We start from the raw sequence: 24,910 nt of genomic DNA, 5'->3' as shown, positions 1-24,910 counted from the left end.
GAGTGAAGTTAACCAGGAGGGAGGGGGGGGGTTAACTATAAAAATAAAAAAATAAAAAACATACACATAAAGCTCTTTTCTCAGATTTGTTAAAACTATCATCTTGACTTTACCGTAATACGTGATAAAGATGATCACCGTGAAAATAATTTTGCAGTTTCTAGCCCCATCTTGTGGTCGTCAGGGGCGAAGCTACGTGGTGGCCAGGGTGGCCAAGTAGCCACCCCTTTTCACTCTCTGGCGACCCCCACAGGGGAAAATTTAGAAAACTGTGATTTTGTTTTCTGACATTTTTACATGCATGCAATATTCATTGAGCCCTTAACAGATTTACTACCATTGACGGCTAAAGATGTCAAAGGTCATGGAATTCATTTAGATAGGGCGAAAAAAAGAACTGGGCCAAGTATGGGACCTTGTAGGACCCCTACTGAACATCGAAGGTCGGGTGATTTGACAACATCGCTCATAACGGCACGCTGAATGAGAGATGTGATGTCATCTAGTTTAAAGCTTGTTGTGAAATGTTTTAATTTAGTTGATTTTGCAAAATATGGTCTACCTTGTCAAAGGCTTTTTTTTTTACAGGTCTAAGAGTACAGCACAGACATAAACGCGTGTTTTTCCAGGAACACACTGATAGCATCCCCGGTTGAGTAATTAGAGCAAAATCCGAATTGCATGCGATGTGGAGAAGTTCTACGTTTTTTAGTTAATAGTTTGAACAATCCATTTTTCAATTATTTTTTAGACCACTTGAAGTGAATGTTAATTGGTCTTAAATTCTTTAGATTCTTGTGTCCTGCTTTGAAGATTGGACAGACCAAATATTGTAAATGCATCTGGGACGACTGAATTTTTATGAGCGTATATTCCTGATTAGGCAAATAAAACAGTTATGTCTTGAACAGCATTGATAAAACAGTTACTAAACTTAAAGTCAGATTATTGATATTTCTTTCTAATTTCTGGATGATTTTTTTTGTTGCTGTTAACGTTACGTTTCTACGAAGTTCATAGAATTTGCTTGTTCTACGCAAAGTTTAGGTTGTAAATGCTATGAATTCGATAAAAGTGTTGCCGCCTGAGGGTTAACCACCGGAATCTGGTTTGATCAAATTATGTTAATAGGCTTTAAGGGAGCGGTTAGAATGTAAGGGATCAACATAGCTGGAATATTTCATATGTACTACTCGACAGTGTTCAACGCGGCACCAGATTCGTGAAAAAACGTTTGAGAATACCCCCCCCCAATTACTCGGTATTATTTTCTTCTTTAAATAAACAAAAAAACGTATTCAGTTTTTTTTTGGGGGGGGGGTGCAACCTCCCTTATTGAAGGTAGGAAAGGAAATTTATGTTAATTAAGTCACGAGTTTGGTCCCGGAGCGAAGTTACCACTGTACAGTAAAAAAATATTTGCAGTGTATTTTATTTTGAAACGTGCAATCGGATGTCTTTCTATTTTTCGGTTTTATGGACCATTGTTTCTCCCGTCAACTCAGGAGTTTATTTTGAAAATCCGACCGGAAACACTACGCGTGGATGTTGGCTGAACAAAAAGTTAACTATGGGTACGTGGTAGGTAACGCATCCAGCGCTTTGTCTGCTGCGCCTGTATCTTCAACAACAACGTTCCGAGAGGCGACTTGTTAGCGGGTCGGACGCCCCGGCGATGGCTCCTCGAAGGCCGGACTCGGTGAAGAGAAGCGGCGGGGGCGGCGTTCGGAACCCCGACTTTCGGAGCTCGGGCTCAGCGGCGCGCCGCCACTCCGCCACCGTGCTGCCGTCCGTGCTGACCTTCCTGGTGATCGTCGCATCCGGAGGCCTGCTGCTTATGATCGAGAAAGGAATGCTCAGCGGCGTCGAGACGCCTCCGCCCCGGGGAAGCCGGAGGCTGGCTGTCGGCCGGCACACGGGCCAACGGGAGAGGGCAGCGGAGGACGCGGAGTCGCAGGTAAGGGCTGGAGGCCACCCGGTCAGCTTCTGAATCGAGGGACTGGCACAACTTCTGCTCCCTCTTGAGTGGTGCTGTTAGTAGGTAGGCCTAAATAATCCGAGATTGCAAAATATATATGAAGTAAAAAAAAATAAACTTTTTTGGTAACACTTAAAAAGAAGTACACTAATAAACATTAGCCAAGCATTTGTAAATACTTATCATTCACACAGCATGTTTCTGACATGAATCGTGTGCAAGTGCAAACTCTTTACCAGGGTTGTCAAACATACGGCCCATGGGCCAGATCAGTGCCGCAAGCGGGTTTATGCAGGAACGCGAGATTTGGTAGTCTAAAAATAAGTACGGCCCAACTGAATAAATAGCCTCCCGAAAATTCGCCAAAAGTTAGTTGCGCACGAGAAAGATAAGTCTGCAAACTTAATTCAATGAACATCAGATCTTTTAATATGTATTGTAAAATTCAAAGTGGCAGTCAATCTGTAAACCTTTCGTTCAAAATGCTTAGATGAGTAGAGCAAGTTAAACAAGGGATTAGACTGAATTAACTTTTTTTTTTAAACCGGCAATCATTCATCATTCATCTTAAACCTGTGTGTGTAATCCCCACCTTTTCCTTTGCCGTGCCATCCAGATCCTCCAGGACATCCGAAACCGAACCATGACGTCCATGTGCAGCCAGAAGAACATGCCGCGCAGCCTGTGGTCACTGACGCCGCAGCAGAGGAAGACGCTGCTGCAGCACGTGCTGGTCAACGACGAGTACCGCTTCCTGTACTGCTACGTGCCCAAGGTGGCCTGCTCCAACTGGAAGCGCGTGCTGAAGGTGCTGGGCGGCACGCTGGAGAGCGTGGACGTCAACATCAAGATGGATCACCGCAGCGACCTGACTTTTCTGTCCTCGCTGAAGCCGGAGGGAATCCGCTACCGGCTGCAGCGCTACTTCAAGTTCATGTTCGTGCGCGAGCCCATGGAGCGCCTGCTCTCCGCCTACAGGAACAAGTTTGGCGAGATCGAGTCGTACCAGCGCAAATACGGCGCAGAGATCGTCAAGCGTTATCGTAAGAGCCGCGGCGGCAAGAACTCGCACGTCGCCGGCGACGACGTCACGTTTGCGGAATTTGTCCGCTACCTTCTGGACGAGGACGTGGAGCGTATGAACGAGCACTGGATGCCCATTTACAACCTGTGCCAGCCGTGCGCGCTGCGCTACGACTTCATCGGATCTTACGAGCACCTGGAGCGGGACGCCGAGTTTGTGCTGCGCAGCGTCGGGGCGCCGCCGCATGTCGGCTTTCCGGCGCGGCAGTCGTGGTACAAACCCGTCACGGCGGAGACGCTGCACTACTACTTGTGCAGCCTGCCGCAGAAGCTCCTGAGGGAGCTCCTGCCCAAGTACATTTTAGACTTCTCTCTCTTTGCATATCCGCTCCCCAACACGACTGCTGAGCACTGCCGGCATTAAAAAAAAAAAAAAAAAACTGGATTAGTGTTTAAAAGACTTATTTGTACGGAGGCCCAGACTTGACAAGGGGTGGCCATTGACATATGCACTGCAATGGAAAAATTTCAGGTTTCGAGGCTCCCTATAAAATATAGTCAACTGTATATATTTTTTTTTAATGAACCACAAAAACCTGGTGTGGTTGTCAAGGAGGAAGCAGATGACAGGAAATGTGCGAAGAGAAGGGGTGTGGATTTCTTGTGAGGGTGTCGGTGATCTATTTGTTTTAGCGACAGAGACTCTCCACACTTTGCTTTCCAGCCACAAGTTCATTTTAAATATTGAATTGGTACGAGACGTCGGTTGGCTACTTTTGATTTAAGAGCAAAAATCTGAGAACTGAGTGCAAAGCACGACATGAAGTGCCCCGACATTTGCTTGGCTCAGTGATGCCACAAGTTGGTGCCACGTGTTACGTTTTATATAAAATTATTTGCAGGCAGTCATTATTACTAGCGGACATTTCATTATGCAGTTTCTGGAATTAAATAAATGTGTGACTCTGTATTTTGTGCACAAATTCTACCTATTTTGTGGCCACAAATTGTTTTGAGCGCACATTTTCTTCATTGTGACCACAATTCCAAATGTTTCCCCCCCCCATGTCATGTCTGGTCTTCTGTAAATTTGTACTGCACTCAGTTTTTCTACTTTTCTATAAAGACTGTTCACATTTTTAACCAAGACGTCTCCTGACTTTTATTTAGTCGCCCGTCAGCAGGTTGCGGATTATTTTTCTTCCACGATTGTTGTTGTTGTAGAGTGAGGGAAATAATTATTTTCATCCCCTGCTGAATTTGAAGTACTTACAATGAAATTAACCGTCTCAAATGTCGATGGTGAGAGTCAGAAAATCCGTCAAAAAGGTGTCCACATAAAACAAAAAGCTTGACATCATTTCCAATGAGAAGTCAATCAGCATCTTCTTCCAAGGTTCCATTGTAAGACTTTGATCCTTTTGCTTTGTCTGTGCTCGAGATGTAGCGTCAGGGTCAGTCTACGGGTTTTTAGCTTATATGAAAATCCAAAAATAAATTATATATAAAAGGGAAACTTGCGGTCAATAGATTGAGTGTTAACAAAACGCACTGGTGTTTACGGTAATTAGGCGACATTTTCACGATTTGAATCGAAAGCCAAGTCCTATTAGGCATTGTCACTGCCGTCGTATCTAAGAAGCCAAAAACAATGACTTGGAATGAAGACAGTTAAGAGCCTCATTAAGGTCCGGTTAGGGAGGGCTCGTCTCATGTAGTACGGCTCCAGTCGGCAGCTCTAAAGCCTCATTTTTTGGAAGGCGGTCTAGTGGTGGGCTCACTGCGAGTCAGTCCCTGAAGCTCACGTGTCTGAAAGGATGACAAGATACCAGGAAGGTTACAATAAATATTTTGGGGGGGGGGATTTTTCATTCTAAGTTAGATTTGATTTTTTTTGGTCTTTTTAAAGTTAGTTTTAATTTGTTTTTAGAGCAGGTTTATTAGTTTGTATATTTTCGAAAATGCTTCATTCGGTGGTTATTAGTTTTAGTATTGATTTTAGTTTTGGTTACGAATATAAAGTATTTTGGAACGTAAGATTTAATTTAAAAAAAGGTCGCTCCATAAACGGCCAACGCGGCGTGACGCATCTACCAAATTCACAAACACGCTAAATTAGCCCATTGCCCCGGCTCGAAAATGACGAAGCACTCGGGCACCAGTCAAAAAAAAAAAAGGCGCTAATTGAAAAGTGACTTAGCAGCTTGCTGATTAAGTGAAAGTACGGTGCATTCTTTTTCTGGATTTTATCTCCTTGATCTGTTTCAAGATCGACTGTGACTGCGTGAAAGGCATCAGCCTCGTAACTCACTGCTCCCCGGTCGATCTTGCGTTCGCTCGGTCGTTCGTCTGTCGTTGAGGAGCTTGCTGATTGGTCACCTCCCTCGCAGGGTTGCAGTCGCCGCTGACAAAAAGCAAAACGTTAGCGGCTGTGAAAATATGCCTCGTGCTGTGGAACATCCAAACGCGTTTGCCTTACGTCATATTCTCAGCCGGAGCGGTGAGCCTGTCTCGTAGTGCCCTCAGCTTGGACTCTCTGTCGCTGACCTTCTGAAGAGCGGCGGCGAGCAGCGTCTCAAGATTGCGCACGGTTGCTTTCTCACTCTCCAGTTGCTTTTTAACCTGGAAAACAAAGAGAATCATTCTTGCGTGTTTCGAACTCAATGAATAATCGTGTTTAATAACCGGCATTTAAATCATCAGACTAAAGGCCCAGCCCTACGCACCATGTCGAGCTCCATGCTTTTCGATGTAAGCTCACACGCGGCGAGCTCCTTGTCCGTGTCCAGCCGGGCGCAAAGCTCCCGGACGCAGGCCAGGTCGGAGAGGAGAGCGGCCGGCCCTTCCTGGGCTTTGCGCAGCTCCACGCCGATGGCGCCAACGAGGTCTTCCACCTGCCGCAGCCTCCGCTCGCGCTCTTGCAGTTCCGAGTGGGCCGCCTGCAGGCGCTCCACCAGCTCGAAATTCTCCTGATCCTGTGGTTAACACATCACGGTCAGCATGAGTTTAGTAATGAACCACTTTGGGTTCCTCGGTCTTCAAGGTTTGAGGATCCTTTTGGAGTATTTGCCATGAAAAAGGGGGGGGGGGGCGCCAGGGCCCGTTTAATTATCCTTGCCTTTGTCCTCAGCAGGTCCTCGATCCTGTACATAGCACTGACGTAAGAGTGCATGCTCATCTTGAGCTCATCCCGTTCACGCAAAACCACCTCCATCCCAGCGTGCGCTGCCTTGATGAGGCGAGAGAAAATACAAATTGGGGTTACAGAAAAAAATAAGAAAGAAGAATATGAAAAGGAGAGAAATAATCCACAGATGATTGTTATTACTTGTTTTTCTCTGGCCAGTGTGGTCAGGTCATCTTGCAACCTCATGTTCTCTTTAACGATGACTTCTTGAGAGTCATCCTGCAGCTTTGGCGCCCCCTGTAGTTGACTGAGAGAAAAATATTCCTTAAACTCTAATTCAGTGCTTCTCAATGATTTTATGTTACGCCCCCCAAGCAAGAAAATTATATATATTATATACATTTTCAAAACAAACCTTGGCGAGTGAGCTGCTTTCCTCCGCTTTGTTGCCGCCTCCGCCTCCTTCTCTGAGTCCTGAAGTCGCTCAGCGGGCTGGAAGTCCCACCGTGACTCCGCATCCCATTTGCCATCTCTCAGCAGCAAGAGCTGTGAACGCAGCTCCAGCCTCTCCCGCTCCAGCTTCAACGCAGAACACGCACACACACAGATCAATAGTCAAGCATTTCCACGCTCGCCATCAGATATTCAAGTGCACCAAATTGGATTTTTTTTAAATTGAATTTTGCCTCTTTTGTCACAACTGTAATGCAACCCTTCTCACGTTCTGGACGGCATTTTCCAGGTCAACAATGCGATCCAATCCAAGTAAATTACTTGAACTTGTCTCTGGAGGCTCCTAAGAAAACAAAAACACAACAAATGGAACAATTTCCCGAGGTTGTTCCAGATTATAAAATGAGTTTTTATTCTTTTGAACACGATGGATGTAGCAACTTACCGCTCTTATTTTTACAAGATTATCTTCTAAATCTTTAATGACTTCCTGCTGACTTATAATGACTTCCTGAGGAGACGTCATGGACAAGAATATATCTTGTAATCGACTTCATTTGTCCTCATTTTCTTCCCGACGCCGAGTATTCTCACCTTGGAAGCGGACAAGTTCCGGTAAGCGATATCCAGCACTCGCTTCTTGTCCAGCTTGGTCTGCTCCATGATGTTTTTCTTTTGCGTCAGCTCTCGACACAATTCGATGTTCTTCAGGGAGAGGTCGGACACTTCGGCGGACGACTTGTGCTGCAGTCCCTCGAGCTTCTGTTCCAGCGTCTTGTTGCTCTCTTGCAGGTACTCGATCTGTGTGAGGAAATCATTGGCGTTAAAATATGCTGGATCATTTAGAAGAGTGCCTACCTAACAATAATTAGAATAAATAAATACAACATATGAATAAAAAAAAAAAACAACATGAAAAAAATACTCGTATTTTAAAAAATATTTGAAAAAGACATGCACTTTACCTGAAGGGTAAGATAGGCGATCAGTTTCTTATTGGTGCTGTTCTGAGCCTCCAAAGCGACAGCGTCATGAGGTCCATGAAGTGCATGATTCAGATTATCAATCTTTTTGTCCCTCTCGGCCACCTACGAGTGTTTGGGGAGACTCAGTGAAAACATGAACTACTCGTGCAACCAGTCGCTGTCCACTTACTTGGGTAAGTAAGAGTTTTATACACCCGTGGGCATTGTCCAGGTCGGATTTGACTTTGCTGACGTCGTCCTGCAACCCAAGAAGCCTACAAAAAGAAAATCAATTGATTTTTGTGTGTTTATGTGTCAATGATATTCTATTTGTCATGGCATGTCATTACTGGTTCACTTCCGTTTTATTTATTTTTTTTGCAAGGAGCTGTTAAAATAGAAAATTTGGGATTATCAACAAACCTTCCATCTGTCAGCGGATGCCGGTCATCTCCATAAGCATGCTCAGGCGAGTTGGGTGGAAGCTGATTAGTAAATGGTATGACTTCATGGCTCTGCATTCTGTGTGGCACTGGGAAAGAATACAGAGCTGCTTGCCACATGACAATACGTTTTTATTTTTTTTTTTTTAAACGTTGGCATTTCTTTTACCATTTTTAATCAATTAAAGATGAACAATTCCAAAGGGGCCCTTACATCTTTCTATATGCTGCTCTCGGCGGAAAAAGTTTGGAGACCCCTGTAATAAGAACTGTTCCTTCTTTTTGAACACTTAGATGGATTGCGCTACAGAATTTAATGTGATAATGGTGGTACTCGAAGCAATTTAAAAAAGACTTAGGTGGTCTAAAAAGTTTGAGAACCCCTTGGATAGTAAAACTGATATTTTTGGCAGCCCCCCCCCCCAATCAAATTTTACTGGTAGCCCCCTTAAGGTGTGTATTGTGCAACATCAACGTTTGTATGGTTGTGTCTCTCCACATTAATAATAGGAGAGCATTTTAATTTTACCTCTGGTGACATGGTCCAGCTGCCACTTCACATTATTCTTCTCCCCGGCCGGTTGAGCCTGCTCCGTCCCGTGCGATGGTTCCGCAGTGACATCACTGCTTTTCTGTAAATTTCGCTGGACTCCCACTTGACAGTTGACAATTCCAAAGTGGACTTGCATATACTCCAGCCCAGGGCAGCGTACCCAATACTTCCCAAGAACAGCGACGCTGTCCAGTTATTCAAATACACAGCGAAGCAAATTTTACGTTTACGTCTAATTTTGTACACACACCTGTCGCTTAGGGGGAAAAGACGAAGGCGAAAATAAGTGTTAATCTGCGGATGAAAGTTTAGCAAATGTTTACGACCGGCGTCGCGTGACGTCATCGGCTAATTAGCATGATAGAGCTAGTTTAGGATTCTAATGCTGTAAACAGGCAAGCGCAAATGTACGGCCGGTTTTTTTTTTATTTACGGGAGTTTTGTTTTTTTTACATGTTTCATTAAAATTGTGATTTTTTTTTTTAATAACGAAGGTAGTTATGATCACGTCTTTGATCCCATGTTGTTACGTGTCATAAAGACAAGCCCGTCATAGTCCCACCCACACTTTTTTATTTTTTTTAATTAAAAAAAAAAAAGAATAATATCACAGTACAAGCACAATGGCCCGACCGAGACGGGTCAAACTTTGGAAGACAGAACTTTTTGTCAAATCGAATTGATCGTGCTCTTGACAAAGGTGCCAGGATCGCGATTATCGACTGGACCACAACAACAAAACTTAAATGATGAAAGGAACTTGTTGTCTTTGGACCTGCGCTACAAGATGTACTCCGAAAGTTTGACTCTATTCATTCAACAACATCCAAAAGAATGGAGTGAAACCTCAGAATCATAATCTGGTGGTGAGATGGATAAATGAAGAGGATGACGTTTGCAAGAAGTAGTAGCCACTTCTGAAGGGACAGACTTGGAACCATCAGGTTTGTTGAAGGCCTTTCCTCACAGCTGGAATGTTTGAAACATCCATAATTAGCCAGTCCCTGAATAATTGTATCTGAATTTCCACCACGTCTATTTTTTAATCAACCTTCCTGTTGAAATGTGAATGACGGCTGTCATTCACATTCACTTCCAAGCAATTTTTATCATGAAGCGTCATCTTTTTGAATGATACTTCATCCATTCAAACTGTGGTGGAATAGAATAAGGTTAAAATCATAATTCAAGTTGAACATGAGCAATCGCTATGCTTTGCTCAAATGACATGTCAGGGTTTACTTGGGCTTGACATCATGGTGAAAAGTTCTAGTATCCCTTTTGGAAATACCGTCCATGTTTTACCCGATGCTTATCAATGTTTATGGCAGTTGAGCGCGATGGATATCAACAAAGATAAGAAATGGTCCAAGCTGAGGGGTCGCCTGCACATGCTGGGCTACAATCACAATCTTGGAGAAGAGTCTGTGCCACTTGTTGAGCAACTTTTCAGGTACAACTGTCATTTCTACCTTCTTGTCATTGTGAGTATTTTGAACCATCGCCACAAATTATTCTAATATTTGAAAACCATGAATACAGTAAACACCTTCCTATTAACGCCTCATTATTATTTTCTGTGGAAACTATACTCGGATATTAGTTGAAAACCTCACCTATATAAGTCTCCTGGCCTACTTTTATGATCTCACTATAATGCCATAAGAAGCCACAAGATGGTGGCAAATCCCACCCTAATTGGAGAGTAGTAATCGGTGACAAGGAAGTATGTTGTAGAAATATGTCTTTGTATGTCGAGAAGAAGCCATTTTAGCTTGGATTGTTAATGGAACATATGGAGACTTCATTGCTGTTTGACAATTGGTATTTATAGGTTGTGAGAGCTGCGCAGTTTTTTCAAATTCAAATCATGGCTTTGTTACCAATGCAGTGATTTGGTTCACACCACCGAAAGCCTGCGCGAATCTCAACGATCAACAGACAAGTCGGAGAAAGAAAGCCAAAACAGTGATGCTCGCCTTGCCCGAGAGAACCAAGAGCTTCACCTTGAGCTCATGATGGCCAAGGGAGAGAAGGCCCACATGACCAGAGGTAATCGGCGCGTGACATGTCTGACCATTACCCGGTCTGCGGTGACCCCACAAAACATCTTATTTCTCCTTCCAGAGTTGAAGATCTACATCTCGAAGCTGGAAAATGACCTCGCTTTGCTGAAGTCTTTGAACGAGCAGTATTTGCAAGAGATCCACAGTCTGGAGAAGGACTGCAAAGAAAAGGCCAGGCTCATCCGTCAACTGCGACGGAAAAATTTGAACAGTTGGGTGTTAGGCTTGTTAACAAAAACATTTGCATGTTGACTAACCTCAACCAGCTTTTTAGAAGTTTTTCAGTCTTGTAGTGAACTAATTGGTCTCCAAAACGAACAAGTTATTCTTTAGCGCATGCACCATCCCTCCACCAAATTTTCATTGATAATTAGATCAGTAGTATTTACATAATTGTAAATGACTAACCATTGACCAACTGATCTGCTAACGACGTACATATAACTAACTACCAACACCATTCTTGGTTCCTGTTCCAACCCACTGTTTCATGCTAATCAGGTGAGTCGTTTTTAGTCATTTTATATACTTACAGGTTAATAAAACTATTCGACCAACCAATTAATATTTGCACCACCCTTCAACAAAAGTTGCATGCACATCGAGGGCATGTGTGACCCTGGGGAACGTGTTTTTTTTCCTGCCGTACTACAATAAAGTGTAATTGCACATCCACTCCAGTAGTTGGCAGTGGCGCTAACTGCAATCGAAGCATAACCTCTTGCCTCACGTGATTCAAGCTTGCCCGAGGGAAATAAATAAAACACAATTGGCTGCATCGTCATCTCGAAAAAATAAAACTAATCTAAAATCCATTATGTGTCTTTACACGTTCTGTACTTCCTCAGATGAAAACAATTTGATGCATGCATCACCTCATGCTGTGTCCGCGCCTGACGATCCAGAAGCGGCTGACCTGCTGCCAGGGGAACTCACGAAATTAAAAACAGAGCTGGAAAATTCTCGGGGACACATACAGCACTTAAATAACCAAGTAAGACCATCAGATAGAGCGTTTCTTTTTCTCTGTGTATTTGCATATGTCACCGTCCACAGATTGATGAACTGCAAGAGAGCAACTTGTCACTGGCGCAAAAGCTCAAGGGAGCGCAGCGCAAGTCTTCTAGCAAAGTGGCCGAGCTCACCTCAAAGAACCACGAACTGTGTCAGGAGATCACGGACATCCGCAACCTAGCTAAGATGATGGAACTGGAAAAGAAGCAAAAGTTGCAAAAGGCCGAAATGAAATTGCAAGATCTGAAAGTGAGAATCAACCAAGATCACGTTAACTCGGAGAGAAACCATCAAAGAGTGAAGATTTGGTTCTTTCTCCAACAGGCCGTCATCCGAAAGCTACAAGGCGCCATTAAAGATTTGGAGGACCAGCTTAGTAATAAAAGAAAGGTGAGAGCTAGTGATGGGTAAATGAAGCTTCAAATCTGCTTCATGAACCAGTTGTAGTACTTTTGGACTCCAGTAGATGGCACTCTCTGTTCAATATTGGGCCGGAGGCACACTGACTTGCCATTTCTAAAACCTTTATTTAAACCAACAGTGCCATCTACAGGATTCCAAAAATACAACAACTGGTTGATGAAGCAATTTTCAAGCTTCATTTTTCCATCACTAGTGAGAGCTGCATAAACGGTACATACTGAGGTAGGCCCCGCCCCTTTCACTCCTGATTCCGCATTGCAGAATTCAGATCTTCCAGACGAACATGAACAAGCGCCGAGTACTGTTGACGATCAGGAAACTTCTGACCAGGAGTTTACAAAATCCCAACTTGGAGATCTAAGAGAGCAGAATGAAAAATTTGAGGTAATGGTGGAGTTCCTGGCGGCAGAGAAAAGCAGGCTGCAGGGCAAAGTGCAGAAGATGATGTCCGTTGGTAAGCTGCGGGTGCATTTTGAGTCCTCTTGCAATTTCTTGCGGTGATCCACAAGTTAACGTTCTCCAGAGAAAGTCTTGGTGCTGGAGTTGGAAACCTGGCGATCGAGATACGGCATTTGCGGAAGGGAACGCTCGCCATCGCGTCTGGATGCTTTTGTCAAGAGTTTGGAGGAGGAAAGGGATCACTATCGTCAGGAGGCGGAACACTACAAAGACATCGGCAGTCGCAGTCCAGACAGGCCGAGGAGTCACGTAATTGAGGTAAGCCACCATAGTTGATCACGACTTGTTGTCCGGCATCACGTCAATTTGTGGAAATCACAACAGCAGTCTGACTACCAAAACTCAAACCAACCCGATGAAATTCGAAACCTGAGAGAGGAGCTCAGACGGGTCAGAGAAAATCTCCAGCAGGTGACGAAAGAAAAAGGCTATCTGATGGAAGAATTGAAGGTGAGTCCCACCGGACTTTGTTATGTTCCACATATTTGCGTTATTACGGCGCTTGAAAGATTTCCCTTCATCTGTAACACAAACGCAGAAGGCGCACAGCAGCTCAAACGCGTCCCCGGAAATTCCAAATGCGAAGGAGAGGTTCAAACGTGCTGTAAAAATAGTTCAACAGGAAAGGAAAGAAAACGACGAGGCAACAGAAGACGCGGTGGAGCTTAGTACCAGCGGCTCAATCGCGTCCCCGGAAATTCCAAATCCGAAGGAGAGGTTCAAACGAGCGATAAAAAAAGTTCAACAGGAGACGAAAGAAAACGACAAAGCAACAGAAGACGCGATGGAGCTGAGCACCGACGGCTCATGCGCATCATCTGAAATTCAAAATCCAAAGGAGAGGTTCAAACGTGCTGTAAAAAAAGTTCAACAGGAGCCGAAAGAAAACGACGAGGCAACAGAAGACGCGGTGGAGCTTAGTACCAGCGGCTCAATCGCGTCCCCGGAAATTCCAAATCCGAAGGAGAGGTTCAAACGAGCAATCAAAAAAGTTCAACAGGAGAGGAAAGAAAACGACGAGGCAACAGAAGACGCGGTGGAGCTGAGCACCGACGGCTCATGCGCATCATCTGAAATTCAAAATCCAAAGGAGAGGTTCAAACGAGCAATCAAAAAAGTTCAGCAAGGGACGAAAGCAACTGAAGACGCGATGGAGGTGAGTACCGATGTCAGACTTCTGATTTTTGCAAAGTCATGCGCACATTTAAAAACACCCGATTCTTAAAACGGCAACGGCAAAACATCAGCAAACGCCATCATGACCGTGTAGCCTCAATGTCGTCCGTGCCTAAGCGAGATTTCCCCCCAATCGAAAGGAGCCGCAGTCCGATCAACGCGACTCGATCCAGTCTACTGAATTTTTGGATCCAAACGAGGAGTTCAACCTTGCGGGAGAAAAAATCCAGCTGTTGACTGCTGAAAAAGACTCGCTCATGGAGGAGTTTCAGGTTAGTGCAGCTGGACCACGAGCATGCGTGCATTTGGAGATTTCCAAGTTACATCTGTGGATTTCTTCACTCGTTAGAAAAAGAAGCTGCAGTGTGAGCAACACACCTCGGAAATGTCCGAGCTTCAGGGGCGACTCAAAGTGGCAGAAGCGAAAATCCAGCAGCTGACGAGAGAAAAAGACGCAAAAATGGAAGAATTGAAGGTTGGTAGAAGATGATTTCCTGTGTATGGTTGTGGAGCTTGGCATGGATTTATGAAAAGCACATTTTGTCATCCAGCAAAAGCTGCTGCAGCACGAGGAGCACAATACGAAAACATCTGATGAGCCGTCCGCGCTGAAAGAGAATCTTAAAAAGGCAGAAGCGGTCATTCAGATGTTGAAATCGGAGAAAGACAAACTGATGGAGGAATTGAAGGTTGGTAGCAGATCATTCTCTCTGTCTCGGAGTGGATCGTTGCATGCGATTTATGGAAATCACATTTCCCCCATCAGGAATTGCAGGAGCAGGAAAAAATCCCACAGGCGTCGACCGCCAAAGATGCAATGATGGAGGAATTGAAGGTTGGTGCATTTGAAGTTGTTGGCATCGTGACGCCTCTTGACCGTGTGCGCGTTTCTCAACATTTAGGAAATGAAGCAGCAACATGAAAGGCAAATCTCCGATGCCTCTGCTGAGAGATCCAAACTAAAAGAGGAACTCCAACAAGCAGAAGAAAAGCTCCAGCGGTTGAATTTTGAAAAAGACTCACTGATGGAGGAGTTAAAGGTCGGTACGAGAGGACGCCTTGTGTTATATTATGTCAGTATTAAATAAATTGGTCCATGCTGTATTTTCGTAGCAAAAGCAGCTGCAGCACGAGGAGCACAATACAAAAACAGCCGATGAGATATCAACATTAAACGAAAATGTTAAAAAGGCAGAAGCTGTAATTCAGAGGATGAAAGCGGGGAAAGAAAAACTGACGGAGGAATTGAAGGTTGGTAGCAGATCATTTTCTCTGTGTCGTTGCATGCGATTTATTCAAACCTCATTTTCCTCATCCAGCAAATGCAGGAGAAGGAAAAAAATTCTCAGGCGTCGTTTGTCAAAGATCCAATGATGGAGGAACTCAAGGTTGGTCCAGGAGGAGTGCTTGTGTTGTGAGCATCGTGTTGCCTCTTGAACGTTTGTGCGCATTTCCCAATATTTAGGAAATGCAGCTGCAACATGAAAAGCAAATCTCCGATGCCTCTGCTGAAAGATCAAAACTAAAAGAGGAACTGCAACAAGCAGAAGAAAAGCTCCAGCGGGTGACTTCTGAAAAAGATTCACTGATGGAGGAGTTAAAGGTCGGTACGAAAGGACGACTTGCCTTCTGCTGGGACAGTTCCGAATGAATTTGTCCATGTCGCATTTTGGTAGCAAAAGCAGCTGCAGTACGAGGAGCACAATATAAATACATCTGCTGAGATCTCCACGCTGAAAGAGAATCTTAAAAAGGCAGAAGTGGTCATTCAGGGGATGAAATCAGGGAAAGAAAAACTGACGGAGGAATTGAAGGTTGGTAGCAGATCATTTTCTCTGTATCGTTGCATGACATTTATTCAAACCGCATTTCCTCATCCAGCAAATGCAGGAGCTGGAAAAAAACTCACAGGCGTCGACTGCCAAAGATGCAATGATGGAGGAGCTCAAGGTTGGTACATTTGTGTTGTTAGCATCGTGACGCCTCTTGAACGTGTGTGCACATTTCCCAACATTTAGGAAATGCAGCAGCAACATGAAAAGCAGATCACAGATGGCTCTGCTGAAAGATCAAAACTAAAAGAGGAACTCCAACAAGCAGAAAAAACACTCCAGCGGTTGACTTCTGTAAAAGATTCACTAATGGAGGAGTTAAACGTCGGTACGAGAGAACTTCTTGTGGTCTGTTATGACAGAAATAAATGAATTTGTCCATGTCGCATTTTCATAGCAAAAGCAGCTGCAGTACGAGGAGCACAGTACAAAAACATCTGATGAGATCTCCACGCTGAAAGAGAAACTGGAGGAATTGAAGGTCAGTACCGCCGAGTCGCCGTGTTCATGTTGGATCTTAAAATGAAAAGTATGTCGGGATAAATGTACAGCATTTTGTAACCCCGTAGCAAGTTAAGCTGGAGCACGACAAGCAGAGCACGCGGAATTCCGCTGAAATTTCAAACCTCAAAGAGAAGCTCAAACGGGCAACGGAGAAGAAAACGATGGAACAAGCTGAGGTTGCTAAATCACAACCAATAAATTTTATGACTTTAATCTGAATTAAAAAAAAAAAAAATTAAAAAAAAATTCTTCTTATTTAGCCGCTAGCTAACAACAGCTTGGGTACATCGGAGGAAATCACAAACCTGAAAGAGCAACACAAATTGGCGGAAGAACAAATCCATCAAATGATGGATGAAAAAGAGTCACTGATGGAGGAACTGAAGGTTCGTACTGCAGGCCTTCCTGTCCAAATTGATTCATGATGGGGGGTAATAAATTAATTCCGACTTCATCCATAATTGTAGCAACAGCAGCTGCAGCACGAGCAACACACCTCCGACACATCTGCAGAAATCTCCAACTTGAAAGAGGAGCTCAGAGTGGCTGAAGAAAAAATCCAACAAGTGACGGCGGAAAAAGATGCGCAAATTGAGGAATTTAAGGTTCGTACTGGGAGACCTCTGCTATATTTACAGACATGCATTCATTCCATTTTGGAATTCGTAGCAAAAGAAGCTGCAGGATGAGGAGCACAACTCCAAAACATCTGCTGAAATGTTTAAACTCAACGAGAAGATCAAAGAGGTCGAGGACAAACTCCACCAAGTGAAATCTGAAAAAGACACACAGATGGAGGAATTGAAGGTAAGTAGTGGACGATGTCTGCTCTACACTCGGGAATATACGGCATTTCCCTTTTCCACAGCAAATTCAGCTCAAGCACGACGAGCAGCACTCCAAAACCTCAGCGGAAATCTTCAAACTGGAAGAGAAGCTCAGACTGGCAGAGGAACAAATTCAGCAGGTCAGAGCTGAAAAAGAATCACTGACAGAGGAATTGAAGGTAAGCATCCTTCATTTGAAGTGTATATATTTTCCCACCTGAATTAATTTCCGAATATTTCAACAACAGCAGCTGCAGCAGCGAGCCGACCGAAACGCCAGGACATCTGCTGACGTTGTCAAACTGAAAGAGAAGCTCAGACTAGCAGAAGACAAAATTCAGCAGTTGACGACTGAAAAAGACGCGCTGACGGAGGAACTCAACGTTGGTACCACGAGCCTTGAAATCGATCAACGTATAGAGTAGATGTGGAAACAAAAAGTGGCACGTACTATTTTGTAGCAAATGCAGCGGCAACATGAAAAGCAAATCTCCGATGCCGCAGCTGAGAGATCAAAACTAAAAGAGGAACTCCAACTGGCAGAAGAAAAACTCCAGGGGGTGACTTCTGAAAAAGACTCACTGATGCAGGAATTAAAGGTCGGTACGAGAGGACGACTTGTCGTATGTTAGGACAGTTCTGAATGAATTTGTCCACGTCGCATTTTCGCAGCAAAAGCAGCTGCAGTACGAGGAGCACAATAAAAAAACATCTGCTGAGATCTCAACACTAAAAGAAAATGTTAAAAAGGGAGAAGTGGTCATTCAGATGTTGAAATCGGCGAAAGAAAAACTGATGGAGGAATTGAAGGTTGGTAGCAGATCATCCTCTCTGTATCGGAGTGGATCGTTACATGCGATTTATGCAAATGAAATTTCCTCATCCAGCAAATGCAGGAGCAGGAAAAAGTCTCACGGGCGTCGACTGCCAAAGATGCAATGATGGAGGAATTGAAGGTTGGTAGAATTAAGTTGTTGGCATCGCGTCGCCTCTTGACCGTGTGCGCATTTCCCAACATTTAGGAAAAGCAGCAGCAACATCAAAAGCAAATCGCCGATGCTTCTGCTGAAAGATCAAAACTAAAAGAGGAACTGCAACAAGCAGAAGAAACGATCCAGCGTTTAACTTCTGAAAAAGACTCACTAATGAAAGAGTTAAAGGTCCGTACGAAAGGACGCCCTGTGTTATGTTATGACAGAAATAAATGAATTTGTCCACGCCGCATTTTTGTAGCAAAAGCAGCTGCAGTACGAGGAGCACAATAAAAAAACATCTGCTGAGATCTCAACACTAAAAGAAAATGTTAAAAAGGGAGAAGTGGTCATTCAGATGTTGACATCGGCGAAAGAAAAACTGATGGAGGAATTGAAGGTTGGTAGCAGATCATCCTCTCTGTATCGGAGTGGATCGTTGCATGCGATTTATCAAAACCGCATTTCCTCATCCAGCAATTGCAGCAGGAAAAAAACTCTCAGGCGTCGACTTCCAAAGATCCAATGATGGAGAAACTGAAGGTCGGTGCGCTTTTATTGTGAGCATCGTGATGGCTCCTGAACATTTGTCCACATTTCCCAACATTTAGGAAATGCAGCAGCAACATGAAAAGCAAATCTCTGATGCCTCTGCTCAAAGATCAAAACTCAAAGCGGAACTCCAACTGGCAGAAGAAGAAATCGCCAACCTGAAAGATAAACTCAAATTGGCTCAAGAAAAAATCCAGAACGTGACCGCTAAAAAAGACTCACTGATGGCAGAACTAAAGGTTGGTACCAGAAGAATTTCTTCCAATTTTTATGTCTTTTTCTTTTTTTTAAATTCCAAAACATTTCCCAACCCATAGCACAAATCCATCTCTGACACCTCTGAGGAACTCTCCTACGTGAACGAAAAGCTCAAACTAGCAGAAGAAAAAATCCAGCGTTTGACGGCTGAAAACGACTCACTGAAGGAGCAACTGAAGGTTCGCAAAGCACCAGTGGCGAGTTCCGATCGTAAACGTGCAGAAAGTGGATTAATATCCCAACCGTCCAATCCAAAGCAGATACGTGTCGACTCAAGCACATCTGCTGAAATGGTGAATACATTGCGAGAGAGACTTAAACTGGCAGAAGAGAAAATCCAGCGCGTGACGGCTGACAAAGAATCTCTGAGGGAGGAATTGAAGGTAAGCTCCGATTCTGTTATCTGTCCAATTTACTGTTTGGCGCAAAAAGCTTTTTCACGAAGCAGAGCTGATAAATATTTTTTTCTTTATCAGGGTAGCCTGACTTCCCCGCTGACATACGGACATGGACAGGAAAATCGGATCCCCGAGCTGCAGAATGTCATTCACAAAGTAATCTCCATTGCAGAGTAGCGTAACGGTTGTCAACACTACATTGCACGACACGCCTCCTCTCCTAATCTGGAACATTGATTAAAGCCGGAATAACCTTTCACCTGTGGGAAAGGCGAACCAGATAAACTCTGGACTCACTGGAAAAAAAAAAAAAAAATAACGAGCTGGAATTTTGAAAGATGCAGCTTTTGAATATTGATCGCGGCGATTTTTACTTGAGGCGAGGTTAATTGTAGTTAACGTAAATGAATGAAATCACAAACTAAAGTTGTTAACGAAATAAAATAACAATGATATTGCTTTACAAAAAAACCCCCACAAAAACTCATTGAACATCTTACGTTCATAAAGCTGACTATAACTATCGTGAGAATGTCCTTCATTTTTGTCAATTAATACCATGAATTTTAAAAGTTCATTTTAAATGTATTTATTTCAGTGTTTATGTAACTACAAAAACTCAAACTAATACTAAAACTAATACCAAAAACAAAGCAATTTCGAAAAAATAAATATCAACAAATTTGCTCTAAAAAGTTATGAAAGCAAGCTGAATTTATATTTAACAAAAACTCAAACTAAAACTAATACAAAAAACAAAGCCATTTTGAAAAAATAAATATGAACAAAATTACTCTAAAAAGTTATTAAAACAAGCTGAATTTTAAGTGAAAATTAAATTAAAATCTAACTACGTCATAATGAAAAATCCCAAACTATAACAACCCTGACTTGAGGTTGATGAAAATCATCCCTCGCAATTTAATATCCAATTAGTTGTGTACTCACCTACTCAACAAAACTCTCGTTCCAATGCGGGGATCACCCATTTCTGATGACTCAAACAAACGTTTAGAGCAGGGGTGGGCAAACTTTTTGATTGGCGGGCCACCATGGGTTCTAAAATTTGATAGAGGGGCCGGACCAGGAGCAGATGGATGGAGTGTTTTCGTAACCTCACCTCATCTGAGAAAAAAACCCCATTTAATTTTAAATTAATGTGAACAAAAGCATTACAACAAAATATGTATTTGATATTTTTAGAGAATAAAACATTAACAAGGTTTATTCATTTAATTTTTTGCAAGTTCCGCGGGCCGGATTAAAACGTTTAACGGGTCCACGTGTGGCCCCCGGGCCGTAGTTTGCCCACGCCTGGTTTAGAGGTTACGAACAGCAGACAATGAACTGCTTACTTGAAAAGCTATCTGATTAATGATAAAGTTCTCTGTTTCCGCCAATTTTTGTCATCTTATACCCTTACGCTCTTCCCTCAAAGTCCAAAGTTCTCATGATTTTCTCACCGGCATTGTTGTCCCACTTTTGCTCTCCTCCCTCAAAGTCCAAAAGTAGTGTGTGACTCCTCACTCGTTATTTGTGTGTTTTGCGGTGAAGTTGGAGCAGGAAAACCTGGAGCTGCGTTCACAGGTTTTTGCATTACGGGACCGCGAACGGGATGCGGGGCATCAGATGGACGCTCGTTCTGCTGCGCTGCTCCATGATCCGGAGGAGGCGCCGTGGGAAAGAAAAGCAGCCTCCGGTTTTAGTAGGTTTGTTGCTAGTTGTATCGACGCAGTCACATTTAATGAGGGGCACAGTGGTACCTAGTGATGGAGAAATGAAGCTTCAAATTTGCTTCATGAACCAGTTGTTGTATTTTCTAAATCCTGTAGATGGCACTGTTGGTTTAAATAAAAGTTTTTAAATAAATGGCAAGTCAGTGTGCTTTGAGGCCAAAATTGAACAGAGAGTGCCATCTACTGGAGTTCGAAAGTACTACAACTGGTTCATGAAACAGATTTGAATCTTCATTTACCCATCACAAGTGATACCTTGACTTACGAAGGCACCAACTTTCACGATTGATGGTGGCCGGATGAAGTGTTGAGCAAGGATGTAAAACAGACAACGGTCTGCTAAGTGCAGTGTGAAAATGGCTTCAGTCACATTTTTGGCAGCTTGGAGGTGGAAAAACTTGGAAGTGTAGGTACCATATGGTAATTCCCTGAATGACATGTCATCTTGTCTAAAGGTGGAAACAAGAGCAGATTCAGTATGCGCTTTTGGACCTCCAACGAATGCTGTCTGTAAAGAACGACGAATTGCACGCCACTCACTCCCAGATGGAAAAACTGAAAGAGATCATCGGTACGGATAAAGCGGCCATTCCGTTCAAAGACCTTTGTCTCGTGTTGGCCTTGATTTTCCCCAAATGTGTTTTTTGCCAGAGTCGCTGAGTCAGCAAGTTTACCAGCACAAGCAGGAAGCCGAGGTCCTTCGCATTTCTTTCGCGGCGTTGACAATAAAAAAGGACGTCCTGGAGGAGGAGGTGGCGACCAAAACCAAGAGACTGGCGGTTCTCCAGGAGCAGCTTGACAAGAAGGTTGCTTCCATGTTGTACATTGTTTTTTTCATTGTTTTGCACTAATAGCACACCAGTTTCTTCAGAGCCTGAACTAACGAAACGCACCTCTGATGTGAGTATCTCCCTCCCGTAGCGGCAACCAACGTCCACTCTGCTTGTGCAATCTGCTGATTTTTGCATTCCAGACAGTTGGATGTGGAACTGAAACGCCAGGAAAAGGAGCAGACCACCCAGAGGATGCTGGGGACCCATCAGGAGGCGCTGTTGCGACTCACAAGGGACAACGAATTGATCGTCAGCGAACACAGGAGGCTGCAGGACAACGTGGCCGCCATGACGCAGGAGAAGCAAGTCAGGAAATAAATACACAACTTGCTGGTAAACGCACACTCGATTCAAACTGAATCTTCTCGTCTAGGATGCAGACGAGAAGATGGAGGAGGCGTTACGTGAGCGGGAGGAGCTAAAACAGAGAGTCCATTCTTATGTCAATACGGTGTCCAGAATTGAGAACATCTTGAAAACAAAGGCAAGAGAAAAATAAAATTCTTGGCAGGTTGTTCCAGTTTTAAGACTAGCCGGCTAAACCGGGATTACATTCTTAAAATTTTAATTAATTATTGTAGGTCCGGTTAGGACCTTGTGGCTCGTTGGTCTAGTCGTATGATTCTCGCTTCGGGTGCGAGAGGTCCCGGGTTCAAATCCCGGACGAGCCCTCTTTTAAAGAGGTTTGCTCACTTCTCTCTGGAAAATTGTCACACAGAGACCCCTGTGACAAATAAGTGGGGTCATGAGATTCTCAAGTGGAGTGTGAGAGGGCCCAAATCCTGGAAAAAGACTCCTTTCAAAGGATTTACAAATTCCACATCATCCCATTTAGTGCCGTTTTCTCGGAAATTCAAGCGGTGACCCATGTGAGAGGGTGCGAGATGCCGAACGAGCATGTGTTCCCTTGCAGAATCAGGAGAACTTGGACCTCGCGGAGCGCTTCCGGCTGACCTGCTCGGACGTGCTGGAACGGGAGCAGCGGCTGCAGCAGGTGGAGGGATTCATCGGCTCCATTCGCCTGGAGCTCCTCTCATCCGAGACGGAACGCCAGCACCTGCGCGAAGCTCTCGGGAGCAAGGCGCGGGAGCTTCAGCAGGTAGGAAGACATCCATTTTCGAGAGCGCTTGTTCTCTTGAGGGTCGTGGGAGTGTTGGGGTCTATCCTGACTATCTTTGGGCGAGACGCAGTGCACTTCCTGGACTGGTTTCCCCAAACTAGATTTCTTTGCCTCTGTAGCACATCCAGGACTTGCAGACGTGCAAGGTGCAAGTGGCGACATTGGCCCACGGGATGGCCCAACTCGAGGAGGAGGTCCGCATCCTTCAGGAAGAGAAAGCGTCTCTCCTGGCAAACCTGGCGTCGGTCAGGGAAATCTGCGTCAAAATGGACGCGGACAAGGAAATCGCCGCCCGTCAACTTTTGCAGAGGAGCATGGAACTTGAGAGGGTGAGGCTCTCGAAAAGTGGAAGTACTGATGCAACTCGTTTTTGTAAAAAAAATAAATAAATAAAAAAACACAAATGTATTTAAATACAAAAAAAACAAAACACATGAATGTATTTAAATACAAATAAAGCTTTGTTGTCAACTAAAAAAGTGGTCAGAAAAATAAACACTATGACCAGACCAATATGGAATTTTTTTGGAGCTGACGCCAATTTCAATATTTGGCAGAATTAAATTCCAATAACCGATTCAAACACCTAATTAGTTTATAAACTGTAAAATTACGAAAATGACTTATTTTTTGATCCCCTAAGGCTCACAACATTAAATATGAGAATTACAGGCAGAATATTTGACTGTTTTACATTCTTTGGTCCTTTAGTATTTAACTTTAAAGCAGAGCGGCCGAAAAAAACCCAAAACATTGTCATGTAATGTGTGGAAAAAAATAAAGGCACCCTGACTAGTCTTAAAAAAAAAAAAAAAAAACACACTTCCCCTTTAAGATTTTACAAATCCTCAAAATTTCAGCCTCTCAACAGTAAACTGTTTCGCTGCAGACTGAGTATCTTTTCTGCTGGGTCAAAACCAGTCATTTGCAAACATCTGCTTTGACTTTGGAATACTAAAATGATTTTCTGACAAAAAAATCGTACGGCTCTAGTACAGACACCAAAACAATCTCCTTGAATACAGTAACCAAGTATTTGTACTTACCTACTTGCCACCACCATGTGTCTGCGTGTCGTCCAGTCGACCACGAGACAGGAGGACGCTCTGACAGAGGCGGCTCTCCTGAAGGAGCATCTGGCCAGCGAGAAGTTGACGGTGCTCAACATGGAGGTCATGCTGTCCAACAGTCGACAGGAGATGTTCCAAGCCCACCGGGCGGCCAGCGAGAAGGAGGCCGAGCTCAAGGCCCTACGCCACAAGCTCACCCTGGCCGACAACAAAATGTAAGATGTGAGGGCGCACGTTTGTTTGGAGAGATTTGGCCTAAAATGCTTGCCCCGTGTTTTTGCTTTGGCAGCGTTGCGCTCGCCGGGGAGGTGACCAATCTCCGGGGGAAAGTTACTCAGCTGCAGACTAAGATGGAGGTTTTGAGTAGCAAAGCCAGCCTAGAGCGGTGAGCCTTTTTTTTTTTACTCTGGAATGGCTAATGTCCAACCGGCGCAATTCTGCATTGGTGTAAATGCGAGGTAGAAAAAAAAAGTGTTCAGTGTTGCTACATTTACCCAGAAAAAGTAACTAACTGATTAGCTGATTTTAAAACTAAGTTAGATTACAACGAACTTTATTTGTGAGATTCAACAGATGCTGACAACTCACCTGAGCAGAAAAGTGACAACTGGTTCTGCCCAATGCTTTACGGGACGTGCATTTTTAAATACAAATATTTATGAAAAAAAAAGACATGATAGGGGGGGGAGAGGGAGAGATAGAGATAGAGAGATCGATATTTTGGGATTTCCGTGTCCTGACTTGACAGTGTCGTCTTCTCCCGACAGCAATGTCCTCCGGGACACGTCCTCTCAAGATATCTCCTTCAGGCCCCTGAGGGCCTCCTCGCCCATCGACCACATGGCCAATCCTCCTCAGACAGCCCCTCTCAGCTCCATCCAAGAAGGAGCCTTGGCCTCACCTGACAGAACGTCCTAAAGTCAAGAGACACTCCCCGCCCCCAAAGAAGGGGCTTCGTCCCAAGATGTTTGAACATCGACATGAATGTGAGACTTTATTGCTGCTGCTTTGTTTTTTTGCCAGGGAGCTTTGTTGGAGCACGGTGAGGAGTTTTGTTTTGATAAAAAGTTGTGCTTAGCTGCTGCCATCTTGTGGCAACTATCGGTAATGATGCTGGACAATGTAGCAA

General features: G+C 44.0%; 3 protein-coding genes and 1 non-coding gene across 7 annotated transcripts; 3 read left to right on the top strand and 1 right to left on the bottom strand.

The window, feature by feature from the left end:
* The first annotated feature begins 103 nt into the window (after positions 1–103).
* chst14 (carbohydrate (N-acetylgalactosamine 4-0) sulfotransferase 14) lies at positions 104–4,133 on the top strand. The gene is made up of 2 exons (XM_088313874.1): positions 104–1,957; positions 2,595–4,133. Exons 1-2 carry the CDS (start codon positions 1,676–1,678, stop codon positions 3,423–3,425), a joined length of 1,113 nt encoding a protein of 370 aa, XP_088170000.1. The 5' UTR covers positions 104–1,675; the 3' UTR covers positions 3,426–4,133.
* On the bottom strand, positions 3,769–24,151 carry LOC148324710 (uncharacterized). Of its 4 annotated transcripts, none has more exons than XM_088313873.1 (14): positions 23,758–24,151; positions 7,970–8,078; positions 7,737–7,821; positions 7,547–7,669; positions 7,176–7,382; positions 7,027–7,092; positions 6,850–6,924; positions 6,544–6,707; positions 6,330–6,435; positions 6,120–6,230; positions 5,728–5,976; positions 5,481–5,623; positions 5,313–5,405; positions 3,769–4,810 (listed from the first exon to the last, which is right to left on the bottom strand). In XM_088313873.1, the coding sequence occupies exons 2-14, from the start codon at positions 8,065–8,067 to the stop codon at positions 4,789–4,791; spliced, it is 1,542 nt and encodes a 513-aa protein (XP_088169999.1). In that variant the 5' UTR covers positions 8,068–8,078; positions 23,758–24,151; the 3' UTR covers positions 3,769–4,788. The 4 variants fall into 4 exon arrangements, with proteins under 4 accessions (XP_088169999.1, XP_088169996.1, XP_088169998.1 ...); XM_088313870.1 differs by lacking the exon at positions 23,758–24,151 and adding an exon at positions 8,519–9,689; XM_088313872.1 differs by lacking the exons at positions 7,027–7,092; positions 23,758–24,151 and adding an exon at positions 8,519–9,689.
* Positions 9,862–24,894, top strand: LOC148324709 (uncharacterized). The gene is given in 42 exon segments (XM_088312335.1): positions 9,862–9,995; positions 10,434–10,594; positions 10,670–10,819; positions 11,457–11,602; positions 11,665–11,871; positions 11,947–12,012; positions 12,307–12,499; positions 12,569–12,954; positions 13,043–13,660; positions 13,821–13,952; positions 14,030–14,155; positions 14,583–14,720; positions 15,155–15,283; positions 15,357–15,494; positions 15,562–15,630; positions 15,699–15,860; positions 15,910–15,993; positions 16,082–16,192; positions 16,277–16,402; positions 16,484–16,621; positions 16,686–16,823; positions 16,885–17,022; positions 17,095–17,226; positions 17,305–17,442; positions 17,525–17,653; positions 17,731–17,799; positions 17,866–18,003; positions 18,077–18,214; positions 18,292–18,357; positions 18,426–18,605; positions 18,684–19,007; positions 19,101–19,178; positions 20,577–20,731; positions 21,214–21,329; positions 21,410–21,564; positions 21,736–21,897; positions 21,965–22,075; positions 22,505–22,690; positions 22,831–23,040; positions 23,794–23,996; positions 24,071–24,166; positions 24,549–24,894. Coding segments are annotated over 42 exon segments (6,606 nt in total). The 5' UTR covers positions 9,862–9,882; the 3' UTR covers positions 24,700–24,894.
* Positions 22,191–22,262, top strand: trnap-cgg (transfer RNA proline (anticodon CGG)). Its single transcript has one exon. It is a non-coding gene; the product is annotated as a tRNA-Pro (tRNA).
* Positions 24,895–24,910: the final 16 nt, after the last annotated feature.

The sequence above is a fragment of the Idiotropiscis lumnitzeri genome, chromosome 13 (genome assembly GCF_059441095.1).
Source record: "Idiotropiscis lumnitzeri isolate Australia: NSW breed Sydney's pygmy pipehorse chromosome 13, RoL_Ilum_1.0, whole genome shotgun sequence".
Taxonomy (NCBI): Eukaryota; Metazoa; Chordata; class Actinopteri; order Syngnathiformes; family Syngnathidae; genus Idiotropiscis; species Idiotropiscis lumnitzeri.
This window is presented reverse-complemented; position numbering and strand designations above follow the sequence as displayed.